This window comes from Plasmodium yoelii (assembly GCF_900002385.2).
Source record: "Plasmodium yoelii strain 17X genome assembly, chromosome: 8".
NCBI lineage: Eukaryota > Apicomplexa > Aconoidasida > Haemosporida > Plasmodiidae > Plasmodium > Plasmodium yoelii.
This window is the reverse complement of record NC_036180.2, coordinates 947,997-968,392: the sequence shown is the minus strand read 5'-3', so window position 1 is coordinate 968,392 and position 20,396 is coordinate 947,997. Positions and strand designations below refer to the sequence as shown.

At 20.6% G+C, this 20,396-nt stretch overlaps 4 protein-coding genes across 4 annotated transcripts; 2 read left to right on the top strand and 2 right to left on the bottom strand.

Moving 5' to 3' along the window:
* Positions 1-3,348: 3,348 nt before the first annotated feature.
* PY17X_0824100 (regulator of chromosome condensation-PP1-interacting protein, putative) lies at positions 3,349-11,409 on the top strand (the record flags this gene model as incomplete). The annotated part of the gene is made up of 1 exon (XM_022955736.2): positions 3,349-11,409. One exon carries the CDS (start codon positions 3,349-3,351, stop codon positions 11,407-11,409), a length of 8,061 nt encoding a protein of 2,686 aa, XP_022811974.2.
* Positions 11,410-13,264: 1,855 nt separating this feature from the next.
* PY17X_0824000 (TLD domain-containing protein) lies at positions 13,265-16,486 on the top strand (the record flags this gene model as incomplete). Its single annotated transcript, XM_720736.1, has 2 exons — positions 13,265-13,360; positions 13,472-16,486. The coding sequence occupies 2 exons, from the start codon at positions 13,265-13,267 to the stop codon at positions 16,484-16,486; spliced, it is 3,111 nt and encodes a 1,036-aa protein (XP_725829.1).
* A 723-nt stretch (positions 16,487-17,209) lies between these two features.
* On the bottom strand, positions 17,210-17,938 carry PY17X_0823900 (pyridoxal phosphate homeostasis protein, putative; the record flags this gene model as incomplete). The annotated part of the gene is made up of 1 exon (XM_022955735.1): positions 17,210-17,938. The coding sequence occupies one exon, from the start codon at positions 17,936-17,938 to the stop codon at positions 17,210-17,212; it is 729 nt and encodes a 242-aa protein (XP_022811973.1).
* Positions 17,939-18,587: 649 nt separating this feature from the next.
* On the bottom strand, positions 18,588-20,150 carry PY17X_0823800 (dolichyl-diphosphooligosaccharide--protein glycosyltransferase subunit WBP1, putative; the record flags this gene model as incomplete). Its single annotated transcript, XM_022955734.1, has 1 exon — positions 18,588-20,150. One exon carries the CDS (start codon positions 20,148-20,150, stop codon positions 18,588-18,590), a length of 1,563 nt encoding a protein of 520 aa, XP_022811972.1.
* Between the last annotated feature and the right edge of the window lie 246 nt (positions 20,151-20,396).

Sequence of the window (20,396 nt, the reverse complement as noted above, 5' to 3'; positions counted from 1 at the left end):
CAAATCAATACATGTGTATTTATTTTATTTATTTATTATATTGTCTGTGTGTATGATTTTTTTTTTTTTTTTTTTTTTAAAATTATTCTCCCCTTTGGCTAGTTCTTAAAAGTATATAGATATATGTTTATTTAATTTGTTTATATATATTGATACAAATTTAAATATTTGTATAATTATTATTGTAAAATTGAGAGAAAAATAAATAAACAAATATATTGTATATGATGGTCATTCCATGCATGTAAAAAAATACATGGTGTTGTAAGTTACATCATTTACACAATTGTTTATATAATTTTTTTTTTTAAAATGTACATATATTATACATATAATAATATATTATATATATATAATATATTTAATTATTTGAATGCAAATCTTAATTTAAAAATTTGGGTAAACATAAATTAAAAAACGTGTATATGTATATGTACATGTACATGTATACGCACTTATACATATTAAGTGTTGTACATTTGTTTATCTATAAAAATATGTAACAAAAATAAAGCTTGGTTTCATTAAAATTAGAAAATAAAAAAATATTTTTTTTTCTACAAAAATAATAACCATTTAAATTATAGCATATATGCATACACATAAATATATGTTAATAAAATTAAGGAATAATATTTTCTCCAATATCTGTTTGTTACACAATATTCTATAAGACTGTTTTAATTTATTTAAAATTTTATATTAGCTGACAATGCATAATATGTATGATAATGCATAATATGTATGATAATGCATAATATGTATGATAATGCATAATAATAATATTATGTTTATTCATAAATTTTGCCAAAATTTAACAAAGGTTGCATAAAAAAAAAAAATATAATCCCACAACTTGTCGAACTATTAGCATAAATTAATGTCTTTCATCATTTCGTGTAATAATAAGAGTTATAAAAAAAATAAAAAAAAATCAAAAATAATAAAAAATAATAAAAAAAAATCAAAAATAATAAAAAAATAGCAAACATTTTATGTGGTTTTTTTTGGATACAGGAATGTATTAGATATATAGTTCTTTTTTTAAATACAATTTATTATTTGTCGAATTAAAAAAAAAAAAATTTAATACCTTTTTTAAATCGATGAGTTCAAACATAATTTTTTACATTGAAATAAATGACAATAATAATAATGACAATAATGACAATAATAATGAAAAATTGCAAAGCCAAAAAAAAGAATTGATAGTGCTCAAAACTATATGACAATAACTCGCCTTATTCTACATTTGCAATAAACAAAACAAACCAAACTTGATAAAATAAAACAAAACAAAACCAAATCCCCGTTTCCTCTCACTTTCCCCCCTAAAAAAAAAGTACAAAATAAATACGCATAAGACATATTATATAATATAAATAATTGCACACATACATGGATGAATATATCCAATAACATTGTAAATATGCTAATATATTTATATTATATAATTAAAGAGATATATATATATATGCAGAATTATTTATATGGTTATGCTTTATTTTTCTAGGAATGCTGTATAGAAAATAGAACATTTTGATATGTTCGAACTGGTTTAGTGGCTACAATGTAAGAGTGTGGAAATATAGGTTTGTTTTGTATTGTCATAATTTATATACTTTTTTAAAACTAGATACATATTAATATGTATTAGTATTATAATTCTGTAAAAATTGAAGGCATTATTTTATCAATAAAAAAACCAAAAAAAAACCAAAAAAAAACCAAAAAAAAACCAAAAAAATATTATATATATGGTTGTACTAAATAAAAAATCTTAAACATAGAGAAAAAAAATGATATTTCATATTATATATTTCAACTATGAAAATATCATATATATTTGCCCATCTTAAATGTCTTTATTTTATTTTTTTTTAAATATTTTTTACAACCTATTTTTGTATATACATATATATTTATGATAGTAATGACACAAAATACAGAATAAAAAATAAAAAAGCAATTTGTTATCGTTTTATTAAATATTTGTTTTTTTTTTCTAATTTAAAATAATTTACTAGTGTGTAATAATATACAAAAATTATGATAACATTTTTGTTCTTCCTCTTACAACCATTACAACAAAATACGTAAATTCAAATTTATGTGAAAATAAAATTAAAAATATATAACATAAACAAGTTGTATTCCAAGTGCATACGAATATATAACATTTTATTTTATAATGCTAAATTTTTTATATATATAAATAAATTTTTTTTATTTTTCTTCACACAATTGCAATATTATATATATATTTAACATTTTAGTTTCTCGGTAACTTATCTATTTCCATATATTTAAATTACAAAAAAAGAACAGAGTATTTCACTTTTGTTGCCTTTGCATTTATTTGCTTCATTATTTATATATTTTTTTTTTTTTTTTTTATTTTATATTTTATATTTTATATCTTTCCTTTTTATATCTTTTCCTTTTTGTCCCAATTTAATACTAAATATATAACCACAAAATGTCTAATATATAAATATGGATGCACATATAAATATATATTGATATATGCATGGTTTATTATTCCTCTTTGTTTTTTTGTTATTTTCGTTATTTTTGTTATCTTTGTTTTTTTCGTTATTTCTCTTTTTTTTTTTTTTTTTTTATTTCAACCTTTAGGTATACCTTTTCCATATAACTAATTTTTTTACAATAAAAAATATGTCTTTTATATATGCTTACAATATATTTTGAACATAATACTATTGTTTATTTTTTATTTTATTTTTACTTTATTTTATTTTATTTATTTTATTTATTTTATTTTATTTTATTTTATTTATTTTTTTTATTTTTTTAGTTACGTTTGTTAAAAAATTTAATAGATATATGTGCAGATTTCTGTTAAATATATGCAGCATACACATTTCATGATTTTACAATTTTCACTACTTGATTATATCATGGAAAATATAAAGATAATTTTTTTTTCATTTTGATATTTTATTTTTTTATATAATTGTATAATATTTGTTTATATATTAAGTACAATTTTGTAACTTTTCTGTTTTTTTTTTCTTTTAATTTTATTTGTTTCTCCGATTATTAGTTAGTATTATAATATTGATTTATTAAAGACATTATTTGTTTAGTTTGGTATTTTCAAATTATATATTTTCGACATAGTTGTATATTTTTTTTTATTGTTAATAAATGCATGTGCTATTTTTTTCATCGCTTTTATCATGATATGTTGTGATATATCATGATATATTGTGATACGTTTTGATACATTTTTACACAGTTTGGTCTATTTTTCCCTAAATCGAAATAGTAGATATGTTTATGCAAAAAAAACAAATTAAATGTGACGAAAATAACAATAATAAAATGTCTAATGATATTCGAGGTAGTAAAATAAATTTATTTATTATAAATGATGTTAATAATAATGATGATGATTGTAAAGATGAGGATAAGACAGAGTCTACAGATAATGTAAACAAAAAAGATGAAACAGATAATGTAAACAAAAAAGATGAAACAGATAATGTAAACAAAAAAGATGAAACAGATAATGTAAAAACAAAAAATTCTCAAAATTTTGATAATATTAATGAAAAGAAAAAGGAAATAATAACACACAAAATATATTATCCTCAAGTTAAAATAGTAAAAGTGAGTTGTGGAAAATCTATAATTGCATTTTTGTCACAAATTGGTAAAATTTATTGTTGGCATCTAGATAATACAGAAGATTGTGATAAAAATGTTCCATATTTATTAATAGATAATATTCTAAAAAATAAAATAATTCATGATGTTAGTAGTGGTTCAAATCATATTGCTTTTGTTTCAAAAGATGGCGATTTATTCACATATGGAAATAATTCACATGGCCAGTTGGGCAATAACATGATAGATCATTGCGAAAAAAAGTGTGATCATTGTGATAATTGCGAAAAAAAGTGCGAGATGTGTGATAATTGCGAGGGTGGGCAAAATGAAAACAAGCACAGACCCCTAAAGAATCATAAAACATATAAAGTATATAAAGTAAATTTAGAAAATAATATAATAAAAAATGTATATTGTTCTAATAAATATACATTATATTTAACAATAGATGGTCTTCTATATGGTTTTGGATATATAAATGAACATTTTCTTAAATCTAAATTAAATAAAAATAAAATAAATAAAACATTATTAAACCCTCATCTTATTGATACAAATAATATAGGTTTTAAAAAAATAACAATTGGAAATGATTTTATATTGGGTATTAGTTTTAATAATAATATTTATTCTTGGGGTAGTAATATTAATGGTTCTTTAGGACATGGAAATTTTTTAGATTATCACGAACCAACTAAAATCGAAAATTTGAAAAATATAAATTTTATAAATGCAGGTAAAATAAGTTTATGTAAAACAATAGATGGTGATATATATATATGGGGTGGTACATATGGAAATAAACCAAATATCATAAAAAATAGATTTGATAGTTTGCATATAAATAACAATTATATTATCGGATTATGCTCACAAAAAAATATGTGGATAAAAAATATCAATACATCTTCTCATGGTTATTATATTAATAATTTAAAAATTAATTTAATAAGTTCATATGACAATTTAATTATTGGAGTAGACAATTTTTTACACACTGACAACGTCGTAGATGCAAAAATGGGTTCAACTTCTAACAAAAGTTCTAACTCATCACTAGAAACCAACTCTGAGTCTGTTTCAGGAGACGCAAAAGAAGAAAAAGAAGAAAAAGACGATGCAAAGGATGTAAAAGACGATGCGAAAGATGTAAAAGACGATGCAAAGGATGTAACAGACGATGCTTATGATCCTAAACATTCTAAAGAAAATGGTGAGGCTCACAATTTTAAGGATCAAAAAGATGAAGACAAAATAAAAAATGGCGAAGAAACTAATCAAAACGATATAGCATCATCTAACAGTGATAATAATAACAATAGAGATGAAAATAGCAGAGATGAAAATAGCAGAGATGAAAATAGCAGAGATGAAAATAGCAGAGATGAAAATAGCAGAGATGAAAATAGCAGAGATGAAAATAGCAGAGATGAAAATAGCAGAGATGAAAATAGCAGAGATGAAAATAGCAGAGATGAAAATAGCAGAGATGAAAATAGCAGAGATGAAAATAGCAGAGATGAAAATAGCAGAGATGAAAATAGCAGAGATGAAGATAATAGAGATGACAATAATAGAGATGAAGATAACAGAGATGACGATAATAGCATTAGCAATAATTCAAATATCTGTTTTAACGAAAAAGCTTATGATAAAGCCCCAAATTCGATTTCTGTGAATCCGATAATTGATAGTTCCTTTTCTGCCAAGGGTTTCGAAACGAACGAGTCGAATAATGGTGATTTAATAAATTTTTCTTTTTCTGAACATAATGAAAGAGAAACAAAAGAAAGCATTCCACCAAATTTCAATTCAATTCGCAAAATTCAAAATGATTCCAATTATATCGATAATATAAATAACAATTATGAAATGAATAACAATTATGAAATGAATAACAATTATGAAATGAATAACAATTATGAAATGAATAACAATTATGAAATGAATAACAATTATGAAATGAATAACAATTATGAAATGAATAACAATTATGATGATAAAAAAGAAATACGGAATATCCAAGTTAGTATGGAAAATGAAAATTTTGGCAATGTAGACAATATCATATATGATAGTAGAAACATTGTTAATAATAATAATAATGTCGAAATAAATAATGATTGTGATATGAATGAAGAATTAAACAGATATTATGATGAAGAAGATGATTTTTTTTCAACCGATTTTTATGGACTTTCAGAATCCGATTATTTAGATGCAAAAAATATTATTATTATTAATAATAATGATAAAAATAAACTGAATTTAAAATCAGCTTTAAAAAAAACAACAAGTACATCTAATGTAAAAAAAACAGTATCATTTTCGAAATATACATATGATTTAGAAAGAAATAATTATGAACCAATTAACATTAATGTAGATTATGATGAAAATAATGTCGAATCTGATAATGATGAAAATGATGTCGAATCTGATAATGATGAAAATAATATCGAATCTGATAATGATGAAAATAGTGAATATAGTGATAATTCATATCAAGAAGATAAAAATGATCAATTAAACGAATCGAATATTATGGATTTTGAAACAAATAATATTAACAATACATGTCGAGAATATTTTAATTTTCCAAATAATCAGGTTTATAATAAAATAGAAAACGAACAACCAAATAAAATAGATGTATATGATGTTAATAAAAATAATGAAAATAATTTTAAAAATTATTATAAAGAACAATTAGACGAATCTACAATTTATAATACTGATTCAATTCTGAACAATTCAACAAATATAGATATCACTTTTTTAAATAATAATAATAACAATGTAAATATAAATAAACATGATACAATATATAATCAAGAAAAAAACCTAAATAATATTCATTTAATTAAAAATGAAAATATAAAAATGGAAATACATCATGAAAAATATTGTCAAAATAATGAACTAGATATGAATAATACTGGCTTATCTATAAAAGATGCTAATATAGAAACATTTGAAGATACAAAATTATCATCACCATATTTTAGAGATCACGAAATAAAAATGAACAATTCACAACCCAACATGAATCTAAGTTATAACGACATATATGAAAATAAAACAAATAATAAAAATTGCATAAATAATAATATTACAGATATAGATACATTAAATAAATATAAAGATTATAATATAAATGTTTGTACTAATCAAAATACAGAAAATGCTAAATTAAATACCATTTGCACAAATAATGAAGAAGAAGAAGAAGAAGACGATATTTACATATTTAATATTAACAACTTTCTATATAGTGGTAACACAAATTTTGATATGCTTAAAGAATTTATAAAAAAAATTAGGAAAAAAGCAAAATATAATAAAAAAATGCTTAATTATGAAAAAAAAAGAAAAAATGGAAAATATAGATTACACATTTTATTATCAAATGATATAATATTTAGTATTAAAAAAAAAATAAAAATTCGATACAATATAAGTAAAAAAAATATTAAAAAAATATATTTAATAAAATCTATGAAAAATTATTATCAAAATATGATTTTAAAAAATCAAAAAATTGAAATTGAAAATGAAATAAAAAATTTTCCTATGTTAAGAACAAATAATAAAAAAAGAATAAACACTATTGATATGTCTAATTATAACAAACATGATCATTTAACAAATTTAAATACCACCATTTTGCAAAATGAACAATCAAATCTCATAAAAAATAAACCAAGTACAATTATTAATAATAATGTTTTTTGTAAAATTGTAACAAATAATAAAAATAAAACTTCAGAGGTTGCCACAAAAAATGCAAAAAATGAAAAAAATGCAAATAAGTTATTAACAAATCAGAACATTTTGGAAAATCCAAATAAATTATTAACAAATCAGAACATTTTGGGAAATCCAAATAAATTATTAACAAATCAGAACATTTTGGGAAATTCAAATAAATTATTAACAAGTCAGAACAGTTTGGAAAATCCAAATAAATTATTAACAAGTCAGAACAATTTGGGAAACGGAAAAAAAAGTCATGTATTAATTAACACCAAAAATAAAGCGCTTTCTTCTGGAAATAATTTTATTCAAAAAAAAAAAATATCAAATTTAAAGAGTGAGCAATTATTTGTATCATCTATAGGAGTTACCAACTTTTGTAATAAGCAAGTAGAACCCGAAATTGTTAATATTAATAATGATGATATAAATAGTAGAGGACATATTATGAATAATCAAAAAATAATTAACATAAAAGAAGGAGAAGATTATAAAGAAAATGATAAAGATATAGAAATTTCTAACAATTTTTCTATTTCTACTCAAAATGGTATATCTATGTTAGAGCCAACTAATAATTATAATTATAATTATATGCATTTATCTACTTATAAAAAGGGAAATAAAAAAGATTGTCAAGTTTCACAATTAAGTAAAGCTACCCATATTATTTATAATACCGAAAATGGAAATTTAATTCAAAAATCACAAATAAAAAGTCCACAAAATGGAAAAAAATGTATTTCTAAAACTAGTGGCAAATTTGGAAAAATAATATTTAATATGAATTCTGAAAAAGCAATATCTAACAATATAAATGAAGATGAACAAAATTCAAATGATGATAGTTTAGGAAATAATGTTATTGTGAAAGATGTTGTTTGTGTAAATGATGAGATTGTAGAAAATACTTATTCAACTAATATAAATGGAAAAATGTTAAAAAAAAAAATAATTAAAAAAGGATCAACCGGGTTATATAATATGAATATAAAAAAAACAGAAACAGGTGTTTCTAATTTTATAAATAAAAATAAAGAAACATTTGATTTAAATAATATTGTTCAAAATAAACCATCTATTGTTACTAAAATAGATAATAAAAAAATAAATAAAAAAAAAAAAGATGAACAAGATTTAATTATTTATAATAACCCAATAAATAATGAATTAACAAATGTTAAGAGTAAAAATAAAATGTCTACAAAAAATGAAATATCTCAAGATAGTATTGTTTTATTAAGTAAAAAAAAAAAAGGAATAAATAGTATACTTTTAAATAAAAACAAAAAGATAAAACCACAAAAAATGTGCATAACAGATGCAGACAATTATAATTATAGTGAAGAAGAGAAAGATCGCTCAAAATCTGTTTCTTTATTATTATTAAAAGGGAATGAAACTAAAAAAAGGATTGTTAATGAAACTAAAAAAAAGATTGCTAATGAAACTAAAACGAAGAGTGCTAATGAAAATGAAACGAAAAATTTAAAAAATTTAAAAAATTTAAAAAGTTTAAAAAATTTAAAAAAAGAAATAAAATATATGAAAAAATATATTTCAGAAGAAAATAGCAAACAAAATAAGACACAAAACATAGAAGAAGTTTTAGATGAAAAAAAAAAAAAAAAAAAAAAAAATATAATAAACAAAATTGGTAATAATATAAATGATGAAGAAGAGGAAGAGGAAGAAGAGGAAGAGGAAGAAGAGGAAGAGGAAGAAGAGGAATATTATATTAATTGTGACAATTATTATAAAAATATAAAAAACAAATTAGAAACAAATTTAAATAAAAAAAATATATATATAAAATATGCCAAACGTATGTTAAAAGATATAAAATATATTATGATAGAATATAATAATATAAAAAATGAAAAAGAAGAAATGTGTAAACAAAACAATTATCTCAGATTTTTATTAGAAAGCACTGTTGTAAAAACTAACGAAATTATTAGAATAAATAAAAATTCAATTCAAACATATATAGAAAAAATACAAAATGAAAATAAAATTTTGAAAAATGAACTTGATGAAGAATCACATCAACATCATTATGATTTACAACAATTAGTAAATAAAATATTAAGTATTGAAAAAATTAAAGAAAACGTAATAAAACAAAATGGAGAATATAATAATAAATTATCTTTATTATCAAAACAATGTGAACAATATAAATTAAAAGAAAAAAAATTACTAAAAAATTTAGATAAGTGTAAATTAAATTTAGAAAAAGAAAAAAAAAAAAAAAAAAAAAAAATTAATGATTTAAAAAATTCTATAAAAATATTCGAAAATAATTATAATCAATTACAAGAAAATTACAATTCTATAAAAAATTATAATCATGAATTATTAACAAAAAATGATCAACTAAAAGATGAAACTATAGATTTAAAAACACAACTTAAAGAAAAGGATATTATAATTTCTCAATATAGTGAACAAATCAATACTTCAAACATAAATAATATTATGTATTCTAGACATAAACAAAAAAATACATCTATCTTAGATGTTATAAAACATAATCCTGATGATGTCTTACATTCTTCAAAAGAGTTATCCATAAATGACCATTTAGAACTTGATTCAAAGACAGATGCAAACATCGAATTTGAAAAAAGAGAATCTCTGAACATGTTTAACACGCTATATGAGGATAGAAAAGTAAAACAAAACGATACTCACAAAGAAGTAAAGCCAAGCGACGCTCACAAAGAAGTGAAATTTTTAGCAAACCCGTCACTAGACAATTTAATTAAAACAACTTTAAAAAATATGGATTCTAACAAAGATAAAGAAATGGACAAATTACAGGAAAAACTAATTGATATTTTAAATGAATTTGCAAAAAATAATAAAAAGGAAACAGATTATAATATTAATAAAGATGAAAAAGATAAATTTATGTTTTTAGACATTACAGATAGTTGTACTGAAGAATATAAAAAAATCATAAAAAATGATGATACAGAAAAAGTTATATCATCACTTGAAAGTATAAAAGAAAACGATTCAAATTTAAACAAAAATATTAACAAATTAAATGAACATATAAATGATAAAAAAAAAAAAAAAAAAAAAAAAATTCTTAATTCAAAAACAGATAAAATTGAACAAGAAATACAAAAAGATAAGAAAAAAAAAGAAAGTAATGATACGTCTCAATTTTTTAGCACAGTAAATGAAGTAGTATATAATTCCAAAAAAGATGTTATTCACAATAATCAAGAAAATATATGTGATAAAGAAAGTGTAGAAATTTCAGAATTAAGCGATGAAAATAATTATAATTTAAACGAAAAAAAAAACGAAGATTTATGTGGGATGATAGAAAATTTGTTAAATAAAAAAAGAGAGAAAAAAAAAAAAAAAATAACAACTGAAAAGTCCGAACCCCCAATTCGAAACTTAAAAAAGGCGGATGACAAAATGGAGGGCTTAAAAAAGGCGGGTGACAAAATGGAGAACTTAAAAAAAGCGGATGACAAAATGGAGAACTTAAAAAAGGCGGGTGACCAAATGGCGGGTTTTAAAAAAGCAAGTGACCAAATGGAGGGTTTTAAAAAAGCAAGTGACCAAATGGCGGGTTTTAAAAAAGCAAGTGAAAAAATGGAGGGCTTAAAAATTCAATCGATTGAAACAATAAATGAAAACATTTCCGAATTGAGTGATGATAATTTAGATAATGAAAAAAAAAAAAAAAAAAATTTGAAAAAAGAAACAAGATTAAAAGGAATCGAAAATAATAAAAAAAATTCAATAACAAGTAATGATTTATCAAATAAAATTAATAATGATACTATAAATAAAGACATAAAAATTTCAACATATTTAAATAAAAACCAAAATGAAACAAATAAAAATCTAAAAAAAACAAATAAATTAATAAATAAAATAATTGATAATGTTTTAGACAAATCAATGGATAATAAATCGGTAAATAAAAATATGTTAAATATTCAAAATATGATTGAGAATAATATTAAACATATTTTTTCATCATAAAATTGTTATTATTTTAATTTGTAAAATAATAAACACTAAACTATATTACAATTCATAATGTATAATACTTTGATACATATATTTGTTTAGCATAAAAAATAAGTTATTTTGTTTTATCATTTTTTTTCACCTATTCATTAGTTCTACCTATTTATTCACCATTTCTTCCTATTCATCATTTCTTCCTATTCATCATTTCTTCCTATTCACCATTTCTTCTACCTATTCATTTTGAATTTTCCCATTTTCAGTAACGAAATAAACATCGCAGCATGTTTTAAAGTATGTGCATGCTGCTGGTTTTTTTAAAACTTCCCATCTTTTTTTTTGTTAAATTTATATAATCGCATTTTTTTAATATTTCCCTTTAAAAAAAATGAAACTACGTATAAATGGGCAAAAATGGAAACTGCCATATTTCCTACATTGTCGGAGGTTTACAATAATTTATTATTCTATACAAATTAATATGCTCATTGTAGCACACTATAATTTTTAACAAAAAAATTAAATTTTTTTAAACTTGAAATGTCTATATATTATGAGATTAAAAAATAAAAAAAAAAAGAGTATATATATACATACATACATATAAATGGTCTTATAAACCCTAACTTTTGGGGCATTTTATAGTTAAAATGAAAAGGTTTTAAATGGTTAATTTTGCTTATTTTATATTTTTTTTTTATTTAAATGGAATATTTAATAAATAAAAAAAATGTGTATAACTATTTTTATTTTTTATTTTCCGCTATGCAAATAAATTTATAATTATGCGAAGCTTTAGCCTCTTTTATTTGATACATATTTCATCGTTTTTTTTTCATCGTTTTTTTTTCATCGTTTTTTTTTCATCATTTTTTATTTCATCATTTTTTATTACAATGTTAAAAATATAGTGTAAGATATATTTATTTTTTTTATTAAATTATTTCATTTTATGATTTAAACTATTTTATTTATAAAATGTATTGCGCACATGATATTGTGAATGTGTTTAAGTTTATTAAGGAAATAATTACACCTAATTTTTGTTCACATTTTTTTTTACATTTTTTTTTACATTTTTTTTTACATTTTTTTTTACATTTTTTTTACATTTTTTTTTACATTTTTTTTTTATTTTTAGCATAATTTTATTTATTATAAAATTCTTTACCTAATAATATCTTCCTTCTTTTCTATTACTTTTATTTTTTCTATACATATATATATATGTATGTATACTGTCCTGATAAATAAAATAGCACAAATAAAATAGTATAACTTAATATAACTTAACAATTTATTAAGTTTTATTTTTTAATATATATTTTATTTTTTTTTCATTTTGTTTGCAATTTTAAAGCTAGTAATTTCCCAATTAAATAAGACAAATTAGGATAAAAAAAATATATAATTGAATAATTGTGGCAAAATAAAAAAAAAAAAAGTTATATTATTTATATATACACATTTATATTTCAAATTTTATAATATCACCGCATTTATTTCATCCCATATTATTACATTTTATTTTTAACATTTTATAATAGTTCCTTAATAAAACTACAAACCTTTGTAATCGTTTTCGTGTGAAAACTTAAATATTTATATATTTGCATATATGCATATATAATATTTATATTTCCATAGCATTTCCTCTAAGCTTTGTTTTTACTAAATTCGTAAATAAAAATAACAAATAAAAATAGGAACATAAAATAGGAACATAAAATAGGAACATAAAAATAACAAATAAAAATAGGAACATAAAATAGGAACATAAAAATAGGAACATAAAAATAGGAACATAAAAATACTGCTAACCTTACAAATGTATTTTAAAAAAATGTCTTAAAAAAGATTAAATATAATGGATGAGCGTCAAATAAGCGATAAAATAAAAGTCTTAAATGTTTTCCAAAATGAAGAAATAACAAACAAATCACAAGTTCCCAACAAATTCGAGGTAAAAAAATAAAACGTCTATTCTGCATTCTACACAATATCAAATTGGTCTCTAATATTTTTTATTTTATTTTATTTTTTTTTTTTTTTTTTTTTTTTTTTTATTTCCAAGTTTGAAAAGGGAGTGATAAGGAATGCAATTATTTCGCCAACTTCAAGTAAATCTATAAAAAATGAAAAAATGAAAAAAAACTGTATAATATTTAGAGAACAATGTGAATATTGTTTAACAGACTTTTCTATAAGTGGCTATTTAATATTAACAAAAGAATCATTGTTATTTGAACCCGATTTAAGAGATAAACATGTTATTAAAAATGGAATAGGAACATATCAAATTTTTATTGATCTATATGATATATATGAATGTGCTCACATTGTCATTCCAACAAAATATACTTATTTATATAACAATGATGATACATGTGGTTTTATTCAAATATTATTAAAAAGCATATATATAGAAGAAACCAAAATTTTAGCAAATAAAAAAAGTAACAGTAATGGTTATTTTTATACAAATGTAAATAACAAAGAAAGCAGCAATAGTAGCTTATCTAGCCCTACATTGAACATTTTTAACAATAATAACAATATTTATGATTCAAATAATAATAATAATAATAATAATTATGATGATAATAATAAACAAAAAGGAATGTCTTATTATAAATATATAAGTAAAAGCTTATCATATGTTTTAAATTTAGCACAACCATTAGTTCAAAATGCACCATTTAAAGGCTACAAAATTAACCAACCAAACTTGGCAAACCCAACAAACTTGGCAAATAACCAAGCAAATTTTGCAAACCCAACAAACTTGGCAAATAACCAAACAAATTTTGCAAACCAAACAAACTTGGCAAACTTGAGTAGACATATAATTCATGAAGAAATAGAAAATGAACCATTTCAAGAAACTAACAATCAAACTGAATTAACATCCAAATCAAAAAGAAACAGTTTTATTCATTTTGATATATCATCACCAAAAAATAATATAATTGAGCATATGCATGATAGTGATTTAAAAATATATCAAAATATAAATGAAATTAATTATAGCCAAGCTATTTCATCTCATCCAAACATTACATATAAAAATAATTATAATTCAGTTAATTATTCTAGCTATAATTTAAAAAGTGATAATAATAATAATAATTCAAACGTTTTTAATAAATCAAAAAAAAATTCATATCCTATTATAAAAAAAAATAATTTTTCCCCAAAAAATGGAAATATTTATCCAGCACGAAAAACGGTTCCGAGTGAAAAAATTATTAAAAATAATATACTTACATATTTGAATCTACAAAATTATAATAAAATAAATACTAAATTAAATGATGAAAATAGAGAAAAATATGAATTAGACACTGATAATAATACTAATATAGAAAAAGAAAAAACAAATACAACTATTCAAAATTGTGAATTTAACAATTTCGATGAATCTAGTTATGTGCACATAGATCAAATAAAAAGAGAAGATGTCAACAATTTAATAAGTGGCAATAATGATGGCAATAGCAGTAGTGGCAATAATAACGATGCATGCACAAGGCAATCCCAAAATTTGATCGAAATGGGCCCAAACCAATCCATATCTAAAACCACAGAAGAAATTGAATATAATAATGAACAAGAAAATAAAATTATAAAAATAAAATCATTACAAGGGAATATAGAAAATGATGAATCACATAAAAAAGGAAATAAAAAATATGAAGAAAAATGTTTTATTTTATTTCGTTTTTTTAATAATAATACAGCATATGAAACAACAACTAAAATAATAACAGAAATTGATAATGTAAAAAAATCAGAAAATAAAATTAAAAAAACAATATCATCTGTACCATTTACATCTAATAAGTTATTAAAACATATAATTAAACAATCCTTAATATATCAAGAATCAACAAATTTAAAACAGGAAAGTTTAACATCAAATCCAATGAATGATATTAAAGATTTTAGATCTTTAGCATTGGAACCTAAATTAGATTATGTTAATGATGCTGTCAAATTATTAACAAAAGATATCTCTAAACAAATTAATTATTATTTACCACCCACATTAAGTATTAAAGTTTGGAAACTAGCTTTTTGTTCAAGTATACATGGTGTATCATTTAAAACATTATATAGAAGTGTTGCTAATAAAGGTAGCATTATTTTATTAATATCGGATATGAACAATGTTTTATTTGGATGTTTTCTTGATAAATTACAATGTGATACATGTTATTATGGTTCCGGAGAAAATTTCCTTTTTACTTTCAAAAATAAATCACATAACTCAAATTCTGAAAATAGTAAAAAAAATGTCGAAAAAAAAACTAACAGAAATTATTACGATTCAAACATTTGTGAAACAGACACAGAGAATTTGATAATGTCAACTGAATCATCCAAAAAAGAAGATGAAAAAAGTGAAAGAGAAGATGAAAAAACAATGTCAATAACAAAAGAGGATGAACAAAATAAAGATCCTATAAAAAGTGATTATATAATTGATCCAAATTGTCCTGAACATGAAAAAATGACATTAATTAATAAACTAAATACACGATATGAAGGAAATTTCGAAAAATTAACTAAAAATAATTTGAGTCAAGAAATACAACAAGATGATATTATTGAATATGATAATAAATCAAAAAATCAAACACATTATTATGATTTTAAAATAAACAATGATAATGATAATAATAAAAATGACACTACTAATAGTAGTAACAGTTCTAGCGATAGTTATGGAACTAGTAATTTCTTCCCGAAAAATGAAAAAAATGCCAACAAAATCAGCAAAAATAGCAACAACAATAATAGCAAAAACAAAAACAAAAACAAATTTGGAATAAACGAAAGAGAAAACAAAGCCAATGACACACCATCTATTCAAGTCTATAATTGGACTACACGAAATAATTATTATGTCTATTCAGACGAAAGGTCGATAACAATAGGAGGTGGTGATAATTATGCATTAGTTATTAATGATGATTTATGTAAAGGTCAAACAAACAAAAGTACCACATATGATAATGATTTATTAACATATGATGAAGAATTTGAGATACAATTTTTACAATTATGGATTTTTGATGACACATAAAATGAAAAAATAACATTAACATTCTATGATGAAATAATAGAATAATAAAAATTATATACTATTTTTTCTTATATCATAAATTTATATGCGAAGGGAAACACGCATATATAATAAATATGTATTTATTTATAAGACATATATACAATTTTATTTCGATATATCATTATAATTTTTCTCCGTTATACTTCTAAAAATATTGTTATTTGTATATCCATTTTTAAATATAACTTTTTTTTATATATTTTTTTCTCTCCTCTTTTGCATTCTGAAATATATTTTCAAATTGTTTACGATAATGCAAAAGAAAAATATTTTTTTTGTATAAATCACAAATTTTTTCATTTAAATGAATATATTTGTTATTTGGTTCGTTTTTTTTAACTTCAATGAAAAGCAAACATAAAAAACTGTTTTATAAAAGAACATTCTTAATGCGAAAAATATATTTTAATAATGGTATAGTAATTTTAAAAAATTATGACATGTTAATAATAAAGTGTAGAGGAAAAGCAAAAAAAAAAAAAAAAATACTAAATAACCAATTAGAAAAAATATAAAATAGTATAAACTGTCTTACAACAACAAACAATTGGAATTGTAGAATGAATAATATTTTTTTGTTAAGGTAAATTTACCTTATGTGTGCATATTTTAAAGCGGAAAATGGCTAGTCATACAAAAAAAAAACATTAACATGACAGGCAAAATGTGATGAAAATAAAACTATCCAAAAATTGCTCTTCCAATCCTTAATTGTGTTGTATTATTTTTGATTGCAAGTTCTAAATCATCTGACATACCCATACTCATATGGAATTTCTTATTTTGAAAATAGTTACTAATAGTTTGATTATTTAAAAGTTTATTTTTTATGTCATTTAAAATAATAAATGAATTTTCCCTATTATTTATGTCCAATGATGATATAGTCATTAAACCTTTAAATATTAAAAAGTTGCAATTGTTAATAATATATAAAACAGTATTTTCAATATCTTCATAATTATCATGCATCATTCCTGTTTTGTTTGGATCATCAGTGGTTTTAATTTGTACTAATACACGAAGTTTTTTTAAATTATCATTATTATTTTGTTCATTTTCATTTATAGTATTTAAATAGCTATTTAGAAGATTTGCTTTTTTTTGTTTATCTAATGACTCAATCATATATAAATTTGGAACTTTTAATATATTTTTACATTTATTAGATTGTATATTTCCTATAAAATGCCATTTTATAGTATTAGGTAATTTTTGTGATTTTTCTATTAGACTATCAAAATTATTTTCTCCAAAATGATATTTTTTTTCATAAGAATGAATATTATTTATTTCTTCATGCCCTACATATTTTGACACAATTAATATTTTTGGGGGAATTCGACAAGTGTCTTGACAAATCTTTTCGATTTTATTTTCAATATTTTTTATATTATTTATGTGTTTCATTTTTGTTCAATTTCTGGCTCGAAAAAATTAATATAAATTTCGTATGCACCTATAATAAATTTACTATGCTTAAAAGAAACAATTCTGATGTTATTTTATTTGGTATCAATATGTATTGTAATTTTATATAACTCCTGTGTCTCCAAATAGCTTAATATAATTAATTGTTTATATTAAGCTATCCAGCTAGCTATTACAAAAATAATGTAAAATTATATTTTTTAATTTACAATATATTTAAGCTATTAAATTTTAGTATAATTTTTAAGGTGTATTTATTATTTTAATTTGCGCCCAATTATTCCCTTAAAATGAGGAGATATATTATTATTCGATTTGTATGTTGGATTTGTATGTGGATTTATGGTGGGTTATATATTTTACGTTTTTATTCTTTGCTTAAAACGGGAAATGAAAAAATTATATGACATTGTTTAAAAAATAAAATACGCTTTTCATAATAAAAATAATTTTGTATATTAAAAATAATGTTTCCACAAAAACAAAGGATAAAAAAAAAAAAAATAATTAAAAGTAAATATATACATATTATAGGAATGTAAATGAAATCCGAGAAAAAAAATGAGATTATACAAAAAAGTGGAAAAATATAATAAAACACATGTTATTTCACAGTTAAATGAAATAATTATTTATTTTTTTTATCGTTTGTTATTTCTTCATATTCTGAATTGTCAAATAACATTATTAACACAAATAAAAAAAAACAAAATAAAGATATATATATATATAAATAAAACGGATAATTTTTAAATTTCATTTTTTTGTTTTTATCATAGTGTAATAATGTTCGAACTGGTATAAAAAATTCCAAGTCTAAAATATTGTAACCTTTTCTTAAATAATATATTTGTAATTTATATATTCCATTTTTATTTGGTAATTTAAATTTTTTATAATAAGTTGGATTATCATCACAATTATATTTATCTAAAAAATTTCTATATATAATATCAAATTTAATTAAATTAAATTGGATGTCGTTTTTTTTAAATGGTACCCAATAATTATTTATTAGCTCATAAAAATCAATAGTCATATAAAAATAATCATTTATAAAAAATGTGTGTTTTTTTTTTAATTTATTAGTATTATTTTCATAATATTTATCATAAAAAATTTTTAAATTATTGTATCGAATTATACCACTCATTTTAAAATTCCACATAACCAAATTTTTAGTAAATGTCTTATTTTCTTTATTTAAAAAAAAAAATATATCTGAGAACATTTCTGAAGAAGAGGAAAAAATTAATCTCGAATTATTTTCTAATTGAATTGATGATACTAATGATAATTCTTCTCCTTGTTTTTTTTTTTTTAAAATATTATGACTATGATCATATAATAAGCATGTTTTTGTACATTCTAATATATTTAGATAATATTTATTTTCTAACAATATTATATGACCTGTTCCTTTAAATAAAATATTATTTATTTCATCATTTTTTATAATTGGTGTATCTTTTATTATTTTATTAGTATAAAATGTGTGTAATTGTTTATAAATATTTATATCTGTTTTTAACTTTTTTATTTTATTTTTTAATAATATATTATTAAAATGATCATTAATATATGAATAATTACCATACACTTGTATGTTTAACTCTCTTAAAAAATTTATTGCTTTTTTTCCTATAACAGTATTTAGACTTAAAAATATATCTTTTTTTTTTTCTATAAATAATTTTATATAATTTATATCTACATTTTGAACAAAATTATCGTTTAAAATATCTAATAATATAACTAATCCATCATATAAAGAATAATCAAATAAATTTAACAAATTTTTATAACTCGTTTTATTATCAGATATGTTATAAATTAATAAATTATTCTCATTATTTTTGTCTTGTTTATAAATCTCAGATTCTTTTTCATTTTTATTTTTACCATCAATATATATTACCTTTTTAATAAAGTTTGTATTATTTTCTCCCTTAAATATTCTTAAAAAATTACTATATGTTTGTTCATAATTTTTTATATTCGTTATAAGTACTAATTTTTTATCATAAAAATATTCTATCTTATTTTTAATTGGCCCATTTGGTACGTCGTTTGGTACGTCGTTTGGTACATAAATTGTCTTTAGTTTTATTTTTTCAAACAAATATAATTTTGTATTTATAAAAAGGGAAACAGCTAAAAAATAAAATGCATTCCCTAATACTCTCTTCATTATTTATTTTGCAAAAAAAAAACAAAAAAAAAGCAAAAAAAAAAGCAAAAAAAAAACAAAAAAAATATTGTTAAATTGAATAGAAGAAGTTACACTATGAATTGAGTGCGAGAGTAGAAACAATTCCCAGCCGTTTTAATTTTTTCCCTTTTTTCGACTTTTTTAATTTTTTCCCACATTTTATTATAAAAAAAAGGCGTATTATCACTTTGGAAAAAAAATAAAATTTATGCCAAATAAACAAAA